This window comes from Dipodomys merriami, unplaced genomic scaffold (assembly GCF_024711535.1).
Source record: "Dipodomys merriami isolate MVZ:Mamm:240054 unplaced genomic scaffold, mDipMer1.0.p SCAF_4, whole genome shotgun sequence".
Taxonomy (NCBI): Eukaryota; Metazoa; Chordata; class Mammalia; order Rodentia; family Heteromyidae; genus Dipodomys; species Dipodomys merriami.
The window spans coordinates 9,327,949-9,341,609 of NW_027205603.1; the positions used below are offsets into that span (position 1 = coordinate 9,327,949).

At 35.8% G+C, this 13,661-nt stretch overlaps 1 protein-coding gene across 1 annotated transcript in view; it reads left to right on the forward strand.

Annotated features, from left to right (window-relative positions):
- Plxdc2 (plexin domain containing 2) overlaps window positions 1-13,661 on the forward strand; it is a 391,989-nt gene that overhangs the window by 285,166 nt on the left and 93,162 nt on the right. Inside the window, exons 7-8 of the mRNA XM_069990475.1 lie at window positions 2,414-2,532; window positions 12,396-12,495. Of these exons, the coding sequence (XP_069846576.1) occupies window positions 2,414-2,532; window positions 12,396-12,495 (219 nt within the window). The remainder of the gene's footprint in view (window positions 1-2,413; window positions 2,533-12,395; window positions 12,496-13,661) is intronic.

Sequence of the window (13,661 nt, forward strand, 5' to 3'; positions counted from 1 at the left end):
TATTTTTTTTCCATCATAGTTGTCCAAGAAAAAGTCCTTCCTGGTCCACTTAGCCAATTGTTTTACTCATTTTCAGCACTAGCTAGAGAGAGAGAGATTTTGAGTAAAGGACTAATTAGAAAAACAGCCGATAACAGAGATAAACATATATCTAAAAGCCATGCTTACCTACATAACATGAAGTTTTAGATTTTTGCAATCTTTAGAAAAAGATGCACCTTGAAATGCTGGTTCTCTGATAAGCACATTAATAGAAATGACTCACAAATTTGAAAATTTAACTAAAATTATTGATGCACAATAATCTCTCCACTGAAACTAACTATCCCATAAGATAAAATATAATTTTTCCAAACAATTCTGAGTACCTAAAGCTAACAATATATTAAGAATATCAACTTAAGAATCCACACTATAATAAAAAAAGAAATTTTGGTCACTTATTTCCTCTTTTTTCTGTTTTCTGTTTTTGTGTGTGAGTAGATTTTTCTTTTCTTTTTTCTTTTCTTTTTCCTTTTTTCTGTTCTTTTTCCTTTTCTTTTCTTTTTTAATTTGTGCTCTACCATTTGAACCATGCCTTTAAACCAGCTTTTTCCTGGTTGTCTGGGAGATGAGGTCAGACTTTTCTGCCCAGGTTATACTCAAATGACCACCTACTTGATCTCAAACTCCTGAGTAGCTAGGATGATATAGATGCATTATTTTCTTATAATAAATGTATTTTCTTATGATAAATACAGCAATCATTTATTGAGGATCAGGCAAGGATTGTCCTTTCCATGTCATAGGAGAGGAAATAGGATCTGAAGGTAGACTAGGCCCAAGCAGCTAGAGAGGGATTTAGGGATTACAGGGCATAAATCTATGTCTTCTGATCTTCCTTTAACAGCACATCCAGGGTGTGATACAAATGAGACCCTCAGGGCTTGAGGCATAAGAGAAACAAGAGAGGTTTAGAGGGAATTTTATGATTAGGAGAGCCTTCTACTTATAGAATAGTGAAGCATTTCCCTGGCTAACATTTTCTTATAGCCTTTTCTAATTTTCAAAAATACGAGATAGCCTAGACTATGAGATGGCCTTGGAAGAGAGAAACCCGGATTTTCACTCATGACAGTAATGTGCATGAGATGTTTCCTCCAGCTAAAATCACCAAGGTGACATTCAAAAACATTTTGTGGAGCCAAGCACAGTGGATCATGCCTGTAATCCTGGCTGAGACAAGGGGATCATGAATTCCAGGCCAGCATGGGCTGAGTACTGAGACTCTCTGAAAAAAAAATTGTTTTCACTATTTTTAAAGTAGCTCAAAAGAAATACATTTCTATACTTCGACATTTTATAATGAAAATATTTCACGTAACAATCTCTTAAAGTTGTCAGCTCAAGAGACAATACTAATAGCACTAATAGCACAGAATGCTTTCTGAAAAGTATTTTTGTTACACAACAATGATTTTTATCAATCAGATATTTTCTGCCCGGAAATAAATTTTGCTCTTTAGTTCAACTTTTTTTTTTTTACAAAGCCAAATAGCATCAATTAGAGTTAAGGAAAAATACTAGCTGCAAATTAAACAAACACACACACACACACACACACACACACACACACACATTATCTTTGCTGACAAGCATTAATCTGTGTTTCAACATCTACTTTGCATTGAGTTTAATCATGAGGCCATCAGAATAGAAGGCACAGGGCTATGGGCTCAGCCAATCAGCTTCAAGGAATCTTCAGAAACATTAGCCCAGAGTCCTCAGAACTACTTGGCAGCTGTCTAGAAACAAAGCAAGGAAGACAGAAACGTGATCCACTGTTACTCAGAAAGGAAAATTCCCATTAATATGAAGGGACTTCTTCAGAGGGGAGAAGAATATAATTCTAAGTAGGGAGAGACATTTGCAAGTCTTTTATAAATGGGCCTAGCTTTTCTGAATATGTACCTTTCTCAAATACTTTCTTCAAAAGTATTTGAAGTTCATTGAATCAATCCACTTGGCTGCATTTTGAAAGCAACTTACAGCAATGTAAGCCCATAGTAGCCATTAACATTAATGAAATTCCTACAGCAAGATTCCTTCACACTGAGTTGGCTCAATATTAACCTCAGTATGAAGTCACACACACACACACACACACACACACACACACACACACACACACACACACACACACACACACACACACACACACACACACACACACACACACACACACACACACACACCACCCAATTGCTCTTTCAGTGGAGGAATTACAATTAACCATAAAAATTGCAATGGTATACCTGCTGGATTTGAAGGCTGGATAAATGCTTCTGTGACTGCTCTCCCCAGAACTGAGAGGTGTATTTGTCTCATTGCATTTTTGTTGTTGTTGTTTTGTTTTGGCCGTTGGCAATGGCAGGTACTGCACTAGTTGTCCAGTGGGACCATGTACATCTCCAGGATAATTACAACTTAGGCAGCTTTACGTTCCAGGCAACTCTTCTCATGGATGGACGCATCATCTTTGGGTACAAAGAAGTAAGTGACCTTGACCATGACCCCTCCCTGCATGTGCCAAGAACAGCATATCTCCTTTTTCTTGTCTACTGGGTTATTTTGATTAATAAAAGCACTTCTTTATTTTTAATCTCCTGGGTGATATTTACAGTAAATTTGGGGAGGACTTTCTTTTGGGACATACACTGGTATCATTTACATTGACCCACAAATTCTGTAAAATTATGGAATAATTACATTACAGTGAACAACTCTAAGAAAAAACTTGCACTTAGTAAAGGTTTTTCATCTACACCTGAATATTTATATCCTTAGTATTTTTTAGGGCAGTAGTGTTTTATTGACTTCTGCAATGGTTTTTTATGTAAATGAACCTGAAAACATGAATAGTTCAGTGACCCAATACTGAGAAGCTCAGTAAGTCACTCCCACAACAGTTGGCTAATGGTTATTGGAAGCTGACAGGAAAGATTAATTAGTGCTGTAAGTGACAGAGTGAGAGGACTTCTTTCCTTTTGAAAATAAAACAGATGGGGCAGGGAAAGTGGCTCAGTGGTAGAGTGCTTGCCTTGCATGCATGAGGCCCTGGGTTCAATTCCTCAGCATCACATATGCAGAAAAAACTGGAAGTGGTATTGTGGTTCAAAGTGGTAGAGCGCTAGCCTTGAGCTGAATTGCTGAGGGACAGCGCCCACGCCCAGAGTTCAGGCCCCACAACCAGCAAAATAAATAAATAAATAAATAACTGATAAAAATAAAGAATAAAGACTTCCTAAATCATAGCCTTAAATGTTTAGACTGGAATTACAATGTGCTTGATTTTAAGCTCATTTGACAGTGCAATTAAAAGCTACTAGACAAAGAATATAGGAATCATGTCCCAAATACTAGAGATAGGATTTTTTTTTTTTAGGCAAGCAGTACTTTTGAGAGAAATCCTGACAAAGTAAATAAATAATGGTATTATTAACACAGGTTAATGGGTATTTATAATAATATAAACTATGTATTCTTTTCACTTGAGGGATTATCTTCTCTTTGGAGAAATGAATCCTTGATTATTACACATACAGTGTTGATAAGGAAATATTTCATATTGGTCAAATCTCCTGGAATGTAATCATAAAGTAAGAGATGGCTAAATTTTAACTAAATAAACCAATTTTTAAAAATCCAACAAGTATACTAGATCTTTTTACTCAAAGAGAATTTCTGTGTGAAGTATCTTTTCACTTAATTGGGGCAATAATATCAATAGGATATTATATGGGGTGTGTCCTGAATTGCATTTCTTCTTCCAGGGCTATGTGTTGCTATCATAATCCACTGCGTTATTTTATCATGTTTCCTGGAAATGGAGATAATAGTTCTCAAAAGGACTTATTTGTTTATTCATTGTAATCTAGTGCAAAAAGAGCACTCACCTTTAGGAATGTCAATATTCATCAGATTTAGGCAGCAGTAGTAAAACTTCGTGAATGCCCAGGGTCACTGAGTCTATGGCCTTAGAATTCACCCACTGTAGACTTTGTCAAAACAGATACTCTTTTTCTTATTATGGTTTCTATCTCTCTAGCCTTCACTATCAAAATTATCATCTTTATTTAGATTGTTCTCAAGGGGCCTCTTACGTTACAGAACCAAAAGTAGGCTCTCCTTTCTTCTGAGTTGGCACTTTAGTTTTCCTTTCCTTCACTTTAATTGTTGAACATGTGCTGGTTTCCAGTTTTGTCATGGGCAGTATTAAAATGATAAGCAATTTGATATTGTCTTACTTCCCACACTGTGGTCCAGTAGAACATCTTCTGCCTGTGCTCAGAGTTCAAAGAGCTCATTTTTATTTGCCTTACTCCCCTTTTCTATATCCTCGCCAGAAAGTAATTTCTTTCCTTCTTTTTCATTTCTCCTAGTAATTATCATGCAATCTATTTTGCAGGATTTCTATCTGTAAATTTTTGCTAAAATGAGGTTCTTTGCATTTGAGAAGAATATGCTCCTGGCCTTCTACAAAGTATTTTTAAAAAATCACATAATAGCTGGGCACCGGTAGCTCACGCCTGTAATCCTAGCTACCCAGGAAACTGAGGTTTGAGGATCACAGTTCAAAGCCAGCCTGCACAGGAACATCTGTGAGACTCTTATCTCCAGTTAACCACCAGAAAACCAAAATTGGCACTGTGGCTCAAGTGATAGAGCACTCGTCTTGAGCTTAAGAGCTGAGGGACAGCACCCAAGCCCAGAGTTCAAGATCCATGAACGACAACAACAACAACAAAAATCATGTGATAGTATAAAACAGCACATTGCATAGTCAGTTATTTTGCAAAGTGCTTGCACATGCATTGTTTCAACTGTTTGACAATCTCTGGTGTCCTTAAAGTTTTAAAAAAAAGTGTTCCACAAAAATTTCGCAACTTAATTGTGGAGTTAGGTAACACATGATTCTTTATGGCTAAGCAAGCTGAGAAAGATGAGGATTTTTTCTTATATGTGAAATTTAGAAAATCAAATTCTTATTTCCTATTCTGTTAATAACTGACTGCAACCCGAGAATCTGAATCTTTGTTTTTGTTTACATTGCTATTGTACACTCAGAATGGTTTGTCTGATTACAACCAATATGGACTAAAATTTTTAATCTATTAATAATTTAACAAAGAAACCTTTACTCTCAACATTTTTCAATAAGAGTAGAGGAGATTTAAAGTTAAATATCTTTGTGTCTGACATTGTCTGTCCTGGCACACATCGTCAATTAGAAGTGGCACCTTTCCTGACTTGTTTCTTCTCTTTTCACTTGAAATTTTGAATTTGCAGTCACTCTGCTCTTGGTTTGAATTTTCTGTTACTCTGGATTCACACTGGGGAAAGATGTCATTTTTCTTGTATGTATTGATAATATGGTGACTTTTATCTACTTCCAGTTCACGTGAGAGGCAAGGATGATCATCTGGTTAGGATAATGCAATTAAAAACAAAAAGACATAATATTATTACATGGGGATGGGAAGAAGTAATGAATAATGGAATCTTCCGATTCTATTTTCTTAGTTCGGCACCTTACCATCTTGTTGAACAGAAGGTCACTATAGAGAAACTTCACTTTATTAAGTAAAACCACTTCTAAATCTCTTCCACCATTTATGTAGTAAACCTAATGTTCTTTAGTGTGACGCGCATTGCTTCCATGGTAACAGGATAGCTAATAAATCATCCTTGCCTATAACTTGTAGGTTTTAATGGGGCCCTTAATGGAGTTTTTAAATTTCTTCAAAGACTATTTCTCTTATTTAAACTATAATAACCCAGAATTCATAGTTGTTATGATGAAAATATTAAAAGAGGAACACATAAAATTTTAGAATTTATGGGAACTGGATAATTCAAGAGAGAAAAAGGCCAGAAGAGACTCAACAATGAGCCAGCCAGCATCAAAGTACAATTTGTCCCCATAGTTAGTGTTGTATGGATGAGAATGCTTGAGATATATTAGATAGATAGATAGATAGATTGATAGATGTATTAGATAGATTGATATAACATTAATATATATTATAAAATACATAATGAATATAACATATCCATGTTATATGATGCATATATAATACACATATAATATAGACCTAGATTTATAATGGAATATGAATATTTTATATAATATATAACAAAACTAGAAACATATAATATATCATATATTGTATATTATATGTTTCTAGATATGATATATATTTCCTAAAACCTTTATACATCTGCATGTAGAAAATATATATGAATGTAAGTGTGTAAAAAAGCATTATACACATGAATTTTGTGTATCAATATAAAATTGAAAAACCCAAATGGAATAAAATGCTGACTACAAACCCTGACATATTTTAAGGAAAAATCTCACGATGTTCTACCACGGCATTTCCCTGTATTTTAAACATAGGAAACAATAAAAATTTGCCTACATGCTCTGTTAGCTCAAGTGTGTTTGCATGCATGAATGTCTTTTTTTTAACCTTACATGAGACATCTCTTGACATGTGAACTTTACTTTCCATAATGTTAAAAATGGACACATGGAATGGTTCTCACTGTATTAAGTTCCCAAAACAAATACTAGAAGTAAAAATAAATTAGCGATTCATGTGGCCAAGTAGAAAAATCAATGTTGTGGTGAAAGATGGAAGTTATTTTTGAAACGAGAAAGCTGTTGCTGATGTTGGCTCTGCCTTTAGCAGTATCTGTCGTGCTGGACGATGGATGTAATGCTGCCAGTGGCTTTCCTTTGTCTTCAATAAAGATAGATGTTATGTCAGAGAGTGGAGGTTCTTGCCCATTATCAGGCCATAGCCTGTCTCCTTGCCGTGTTGTTCAAGGAAGGCTGTTTGTCCCTGAAGGATCTGATGCACTCATTGCCTCTCCCACCCCAGGGTGTAGAGTTTGTAGAGTTTCCTTCTCTTTCTAGTGTTTGTGCCCAAGCTGGACATAAATAGGCAAGCTCACTTAGCTGATTGTGCACCCAGAGAAAGCCTTCACCTCAAGCCTGACTCTGTAGCCAAGACACACGGTGGGCATCTGCTTCACTGACTTGTGTTTTAGGAAGCTCAGGTGACAGTTTGTTGTTTTGGTAGCCCACCATCCTTCACACAGATGAAATGCTGTCTGTGTGGTTGAACAAAGTTGCCAACAACTCAGTATTTGAATATATAAATGAAAGACCTGTATTTTTATTCTTAAGACATCAGAAGTCCTGCAGCACTTGGCTTGGATCTTGACCTGGTGAAAAATAGCTGAAAAATGGATTCTGAATAGGCTCATCCCATTTCTCCTTCACAATTTTCTTTTCTCATATTCTAAGCCCACTCTGAGTTACATAGGGATGAAGTTTGCAGGCGCTCTTTGAATACAGGGACTGACTTTGCTAATTGACTACATTCTGTTCTCTGACTCCTTTGAGACTTCCCACAGGATGTAACTGTAGAGTTGGGGAATGGAAGTCACGTTATAATTTTTATTTTTTTATTTTTAATTTTAGGTTTTGGAGACTAGATGTCTCTATGTACTCATCAAACTCAGCATTGTTCTGTCTCAAACTAAGATTATAGTTGTACCACTGCTAACATCTTGCTCTAGTTTGCTATGCATTTTACCTTTTGTTTGTGGTATCCAAATTCTGTATCCAAAATTTTGTATCCTGATTTTATTTCACTTAGCTTCATATTATAACCATCTTCCTATGCTATCAAAATTCAACATGAAGATCAATTTTATGATGGGATTCCCTCTCCTGTTTCATAGATAAGCACAATTAATATGTCAAAAGAAAGAGATTGCAGATACATACTATACAGCTGGTTTGTTACAAATTTGCCTTCCAATTATGGCTCATCTCTGTTTTTAATCTCATCCATGATCGAGTCTATTGCTTAATACCTGGAACATGGAAGACTTGACTACTTGATGTTAAAATGAATTAAAACATTGTGTGAAAAATCACATTGAATATTTCACATTAAATTTAACTGAAACTAATTTTTTGCCCATGTTGTCTATAGACAACTTGGTTATTCATGTTTTTGACTTGGTATGTTGTTTTGTTAAAAAGAGTTTGCCTGTTTACCAAGTGATACAGACACCAGGCCAAAAATTTAAGGAAAAATAGGGTAAGGAAGTTAGGGTGGAGTGGATAAAGAGGAGTAAATGGGCTAGAAAGCTTGGGCTATTTGTAGACTTTGAGTTTGTAGCATGAGGCAGCCAGATACCATACTGTTGATTAGCAACTGGACACAAGATGAGTTTAAAATGATTCTTTTCCAGCTCAATTCTGGTGGGTGTGAATCACCCTTAGGACCTTAGTTACATTCAAGCTCATGCTGAGCACCTGTGCCACCTGGAATTTGCAAGGCAGGACCTGTGATAGGAATAAATCAATGTTTGAATGAGGGTTGCAGGGCAGGAAAAGGCAGGGGAAGAAAAGAAAACCCCAATGCCTGACATTGCAGCAGCCATGGCCTTTATCTCCTTCTTTTCGGGACAGATGTCAAAGCTTATATTTTAGGTACAGTGAACCCTGAGTCCTGGAGACATTGATAGACACAGCCGTGTGCAGAAGGAAGAGCTTTTGTCTTGAATCTTCTTTCCAAGGCCAGGGTGCTCTGCTTGCCTGAACTTGGCTTGCTTCTGATAACTTTCCAGTCTTTATTTTGTCTAGCTATGATAACTTCTTTTTTGTTCTAACCTTACTCTTTATCTCAATAGAGCATTTGTAGGAGAAAAAAAAAAGTTCTAACAAATAATCAACTGATGGAATTTGAAAATAAAACAAAAGTTAAAATTCATTTCAAAAGGGGGACTCAGGAATGCATGTGTAAGACAATAGCAAAGTGTTTCTTTTTCTTGGAGGGGGTTTGTATTGGGCTTTGAACTTTACATTTGCTTGGCAGATGTGCTATGATTTGAGCCACACCTCTGCCCTCTTACACTTTAAGCAATCTTTCAGATTGTATCTCTCGCTTTTTACCCAGTAGGTCTGAGATTGCAGTCCTCCAATCTATATTTCCCAAATCGGTGGAATTACCAGCTTGAACCACAGTGCTAGGCTTGTTTGTTGAATGGGTTCCCACTAAATTGTGCCTTAAGCTCAGGCATGAGCCACCAGGCTGGGACTGAAATTATATTCTGCCTGGCAACAATGCTTCTTTGCACTCTGTCCTATGAAAATAATATACTTCAAAAGGAAACAGTTCTCAAGAATGCAGAAAGCAAATCACAGAGGCCTTGTTAAAAACTTTAGCTTTGCTTTGATCATGAGAAGGCAGCTACTACAGGCACTTACTGATAATTAACAAAAAACTCATTGCTCAAAAAACAAAAGAATTTCTGTACTTCAGAGTTTTTTTAATGTTTTCAGACTGGCTGAGTTAGAGGCATCTTGATGATGAATTTTGTGTATAGCAAAGGCAAGCTACAGCTACCCATAACCACAGCTTTTAGGGTTTTGTCATCTCTTTTCATCATCAATTCACTGACTTTGAGTGCCTCATATTAACACAGGCTCTTTTGTGGAATAGATGATTATGACAGTACAACACTCTAATTCGTGTGATACTTTTGCCCAATACTGGCTATCATTATCAATAGTTTGTTTACAAATATATTCACACACTTTTCCTTGATATTGGGGGGAAAATAAGTATTTCACGTTAAATGTGACTGTTAGCATTCAACCTAATTCATCTTAATGAATTTTAATTCTGGACATTACTCTTGGAAAATTCAGCCAGATTACTTGATTTTTCTCTATTTCAGTGTAAAAAAGTTATGGCTCAGAATAAGAACAATATCGCAATATCACATATTCAGGCAGAAATATTTTCTGTCGGAAATCTTTGAGGAAGTCTGGACATGTTCTTGTTTTCTTCGCTAATCTTTGGCAATAACAGGCATTTAAGTTATTTGACATAAACAGGATTTTCAATGCCCAGGTTGTAGTCAACTACATACTTGGCTCTGGTATATGTTTACGGCAACACAGGACATGGAATGTTCATGGCAGCTCAGGTGTCTTATACCTGATGGACAGACTAAGAAAATGTGGTATATATACACAATGGATTAGTGTTCATCCATAGATAGGAAAGCCATTGCGTGCTTTGCGAGGAAATGGGTGGAACTGGAGATCATCAAGTTAAGTGAAGTTAGGCACATTCAAAAGGAGAAAGGTCACTTGTTCTCTCTCATATTCAGAATTTAGTATTAAAAGATACATATATATGTGTGTGCATATATAGAGAATGGAACAGCCTGAGCATAACTATGGCACTGTTTTGAGAGATGGTAGAAGAGAGAGAGGGAAAGAAAATGATAGAGGTGGATAATATCAAAATACATTGGATCTGTGCATCAAATGGCACAAGGAAGCTCAGAAAGTTGAGTAATAATGAGGTAGAGGGGATTGAGAAAGAGACTGAGTACAATGTATGTATATGTGAAATATCACAGTGAAATGTCTTTGTGCAACTTAAATACACTAAAAAATAACTGGCCAGAATATACAATAGGTTCTTTTGGAAGGCAGGTACCACTGAGAAGGGGTATAAGGAGGGAATCAAGAGAGCGAAGAAGGTAGAATATGGTGAATGTAGTTGATTGTCATATATAAAAACAAGAACAATGAAACCTGTTGGATTTGTTTTCAGAAGGAAGAAGAGAGAATGAGGGAGAGTGATCTAGTTAGTGAATTTGATCAGGATACATTGCATTTGTGCATGGAAATGTCACAAGGGACCCCCCTCCCTTGGACAACTAACATATGCTAATAAGAGTGTTTTTGAGAGAAAAAAAAATAAAAAAGAAAACATTCCAGTAGCTTTTTGTATATTTTTGTTTCAGTATTTAAACAGGACCAAACACCACAGTTTTAGTACTCCTAGCCTCTTTCTCATGAAACCTTGCTGTATTTTAAAGAAAGCATTTGAAGCCAGTGTACTTGCCATTATGTTGATTATCCAGAACCAGCCATTGCTCTCTTGACTTTTTCTACCTCTGCCCATTTAGGTCTTAAACTCTGAGCTGTCTAGTTGTTCTCTGTGCTCAGAGCTGAAAATGCCCTTCTAATAGAACAGTGTGAAGTCATGCAACAATGAATTTCTCATGTAATGCACAATGAGACCAGAAATCCTGATGCCACCATCTTTATCAAATCTATGGTGTGTCTTGATACTGTCATCTATTTCTACACACCCAGAATCCACCTCTTCCTTGCTGATGTAGAAGCCATGTGTCTTTTATCCGGATAATTTGGATACTTCCTAACTATTTTCTCTATTTCCCTTGGACCCCTGCAGTCTTCATAATTCAACAGTCAATGTGTAATTTTTCAAATGGAAAAGCATTCCTTTCCTCTACTTAAAACTCCAAATATCCATGAAGTTTTCTTTTTTGATGGTTGGTTTTGGGGGGTTTTGTTTGTTTGTTTATTTACTATATACAATAGGCTGGCCTTGAACTTATCCTGTAGGTCTGACTGGCCTCAAATTCAAAATCCCCAGTCTCCCAAGTGTTGAGATTATAGGCATGTGCCACTATGCCTAATTCAGTCTTCCTGTGTGTTTTGGAATAAACTCCAATGGCATTGGCATGGCTTACCAAAAACCAAAACAAAACAATAACCAAAAACCCTCTTCTTATGATCTGTCCCCATTATCTTGTACCTTCTTATATGCAAACATTTTAAAGTGCCTATCATATTCAGATCTCTGATTCCTTTATTTAAATTTAGTATGTTTAGGATGACCTATAAACCTCATAAACCTCTCAAGAGATGCTTCACCAAGTATGGTGTACTCCAATATGCATTAACAATTACCAGGCTAAGCTATATATTAAATCAATCATAAATGACTAATACTATTCAGTAATCAACACAGTGATGGTTAAATTTATATTTAGCAGTGCACTTATTTCTAGGCTATTTTTAGCTCCTTGGGAAATAGATATTAAAAAGAAATCTAGGAAAACAATAAAAAATTTAATTCAGGGATTCCTTTCCTCTACTTAAAACTCCAAATATCCATGAAGCTTTCTTTTTTGATGGTTGTTTTTGGGGGTTAAATGTGTAACTTGCAGCACTCAGCATCAGATTCTCTGAAAGTAAGATACATTTCATAGCAAATAGCCATCTCTGCTACCAGGAGCTCTTTCCTACCCTTAAACTCCTGTAGTAGACTGTTATTCTGAGTTGTTGTAAGTCTTCCTTTCATAATTTTTCCTGCACTGGATCTAGTCCCTCATCTCTGATAGCTGGTTTGGCTCACTAAGTAAGATGAGAACCATCCCTGCCCCCATCCTTGACTGATGTTCAAATCTAACAATCTAATCTGCTTTTTCTTTTCTAGATTCCTGTCTTGGTCACACAGATAAGTTCGACCAATCATCCAGTGAAAGTGGGGCTGTCAGATGCATTTGTCGTTGTCCACAGGATCCAACAAATTCCCAGTATGTAGAAGTGTGACTGCAAAGTATGAGCTTTCTGTACAGGTGCATAGACAATGCCTAAGGGCACCAGTCTTGGGCTGATGTTACTGAGGAAAGAATCATGTATCTGATGGATGCTTATGACATCTACTATTTGGTTTACAACTACTACTGGGTTGGCTGTCTCCATTATTCTTTTTTTTTAATTTTATGTTATTGCAAAGGTGCTGTACAGAGGGGTGACAGTTGCATCCATTACTCTTGAACTGATAAATGTAGGTAACTGAGATTAAATAGCCCAACTATGGAATACTTGGCTTGGCTGAACCAAGATAGTTCTTTCATTAATAAGAAGAATATAAAATAGTGATCAATGGCCTGATTGTGTATTCCTTTCCATATTTGTCTTTTTTCAGAACCAAGAATCATTTTATTTTCAACTTAATTTGATCTCAAAGGGTAATATTAGTGAGAGCAAGATAATGATTCTTAAGATAATTCCCATTAATTCACTGTGTGAACTGCAGGGAAATAATGCACTAAAACAAAACAAAGTTTTTAAAAATTGAATTATTATTCCGAAACTTGTCATAGCTAAAGCACTTTTTCTTAGGAAAAAAGTAGAAAAGAAAAGTGAAAAATAACAAGTGATTTCTTAGTGTTTCTCTGGGATATATTACCAGTAATTAGAAATAAATATAAGCCAATCACTTCTAAAATTCACATTACTTTTAAAGCATACATTAAAAAAGCCTTAATAAATAGCAACTCCTTTGTACAACTACTTAAAGATGATGATGATGATGATAATAATAATAATAATAATAATAATAATGATAAAAGAATTCAACTACTTCTGAAATGTATATTTCAAAATAAAAGTATTTAGGCTTTTATGATCTGGCTTGACCCGCTAAGTTACACACATTCAATGTTTATTTCCATATTTGTTTGTTCATTTAAAATTGAGGAGAAAAAGGAAACTATGGTCCATTTTATGTTTTACATGTGTGTGCAAAACTTGGAGTTGAAAGGGAGATGAAAGAAAAAAATGTAAATTTAGGCAAATGAAAATACCATTGAAGCTCAGTCTAGCAGAGAAGCTATGATTCTCTCTCTATTTTATTTAAATTATTGTTGTTGATTTAGTTTATTCATATTTTGTAGATTCCAAAGTATGTGTTACT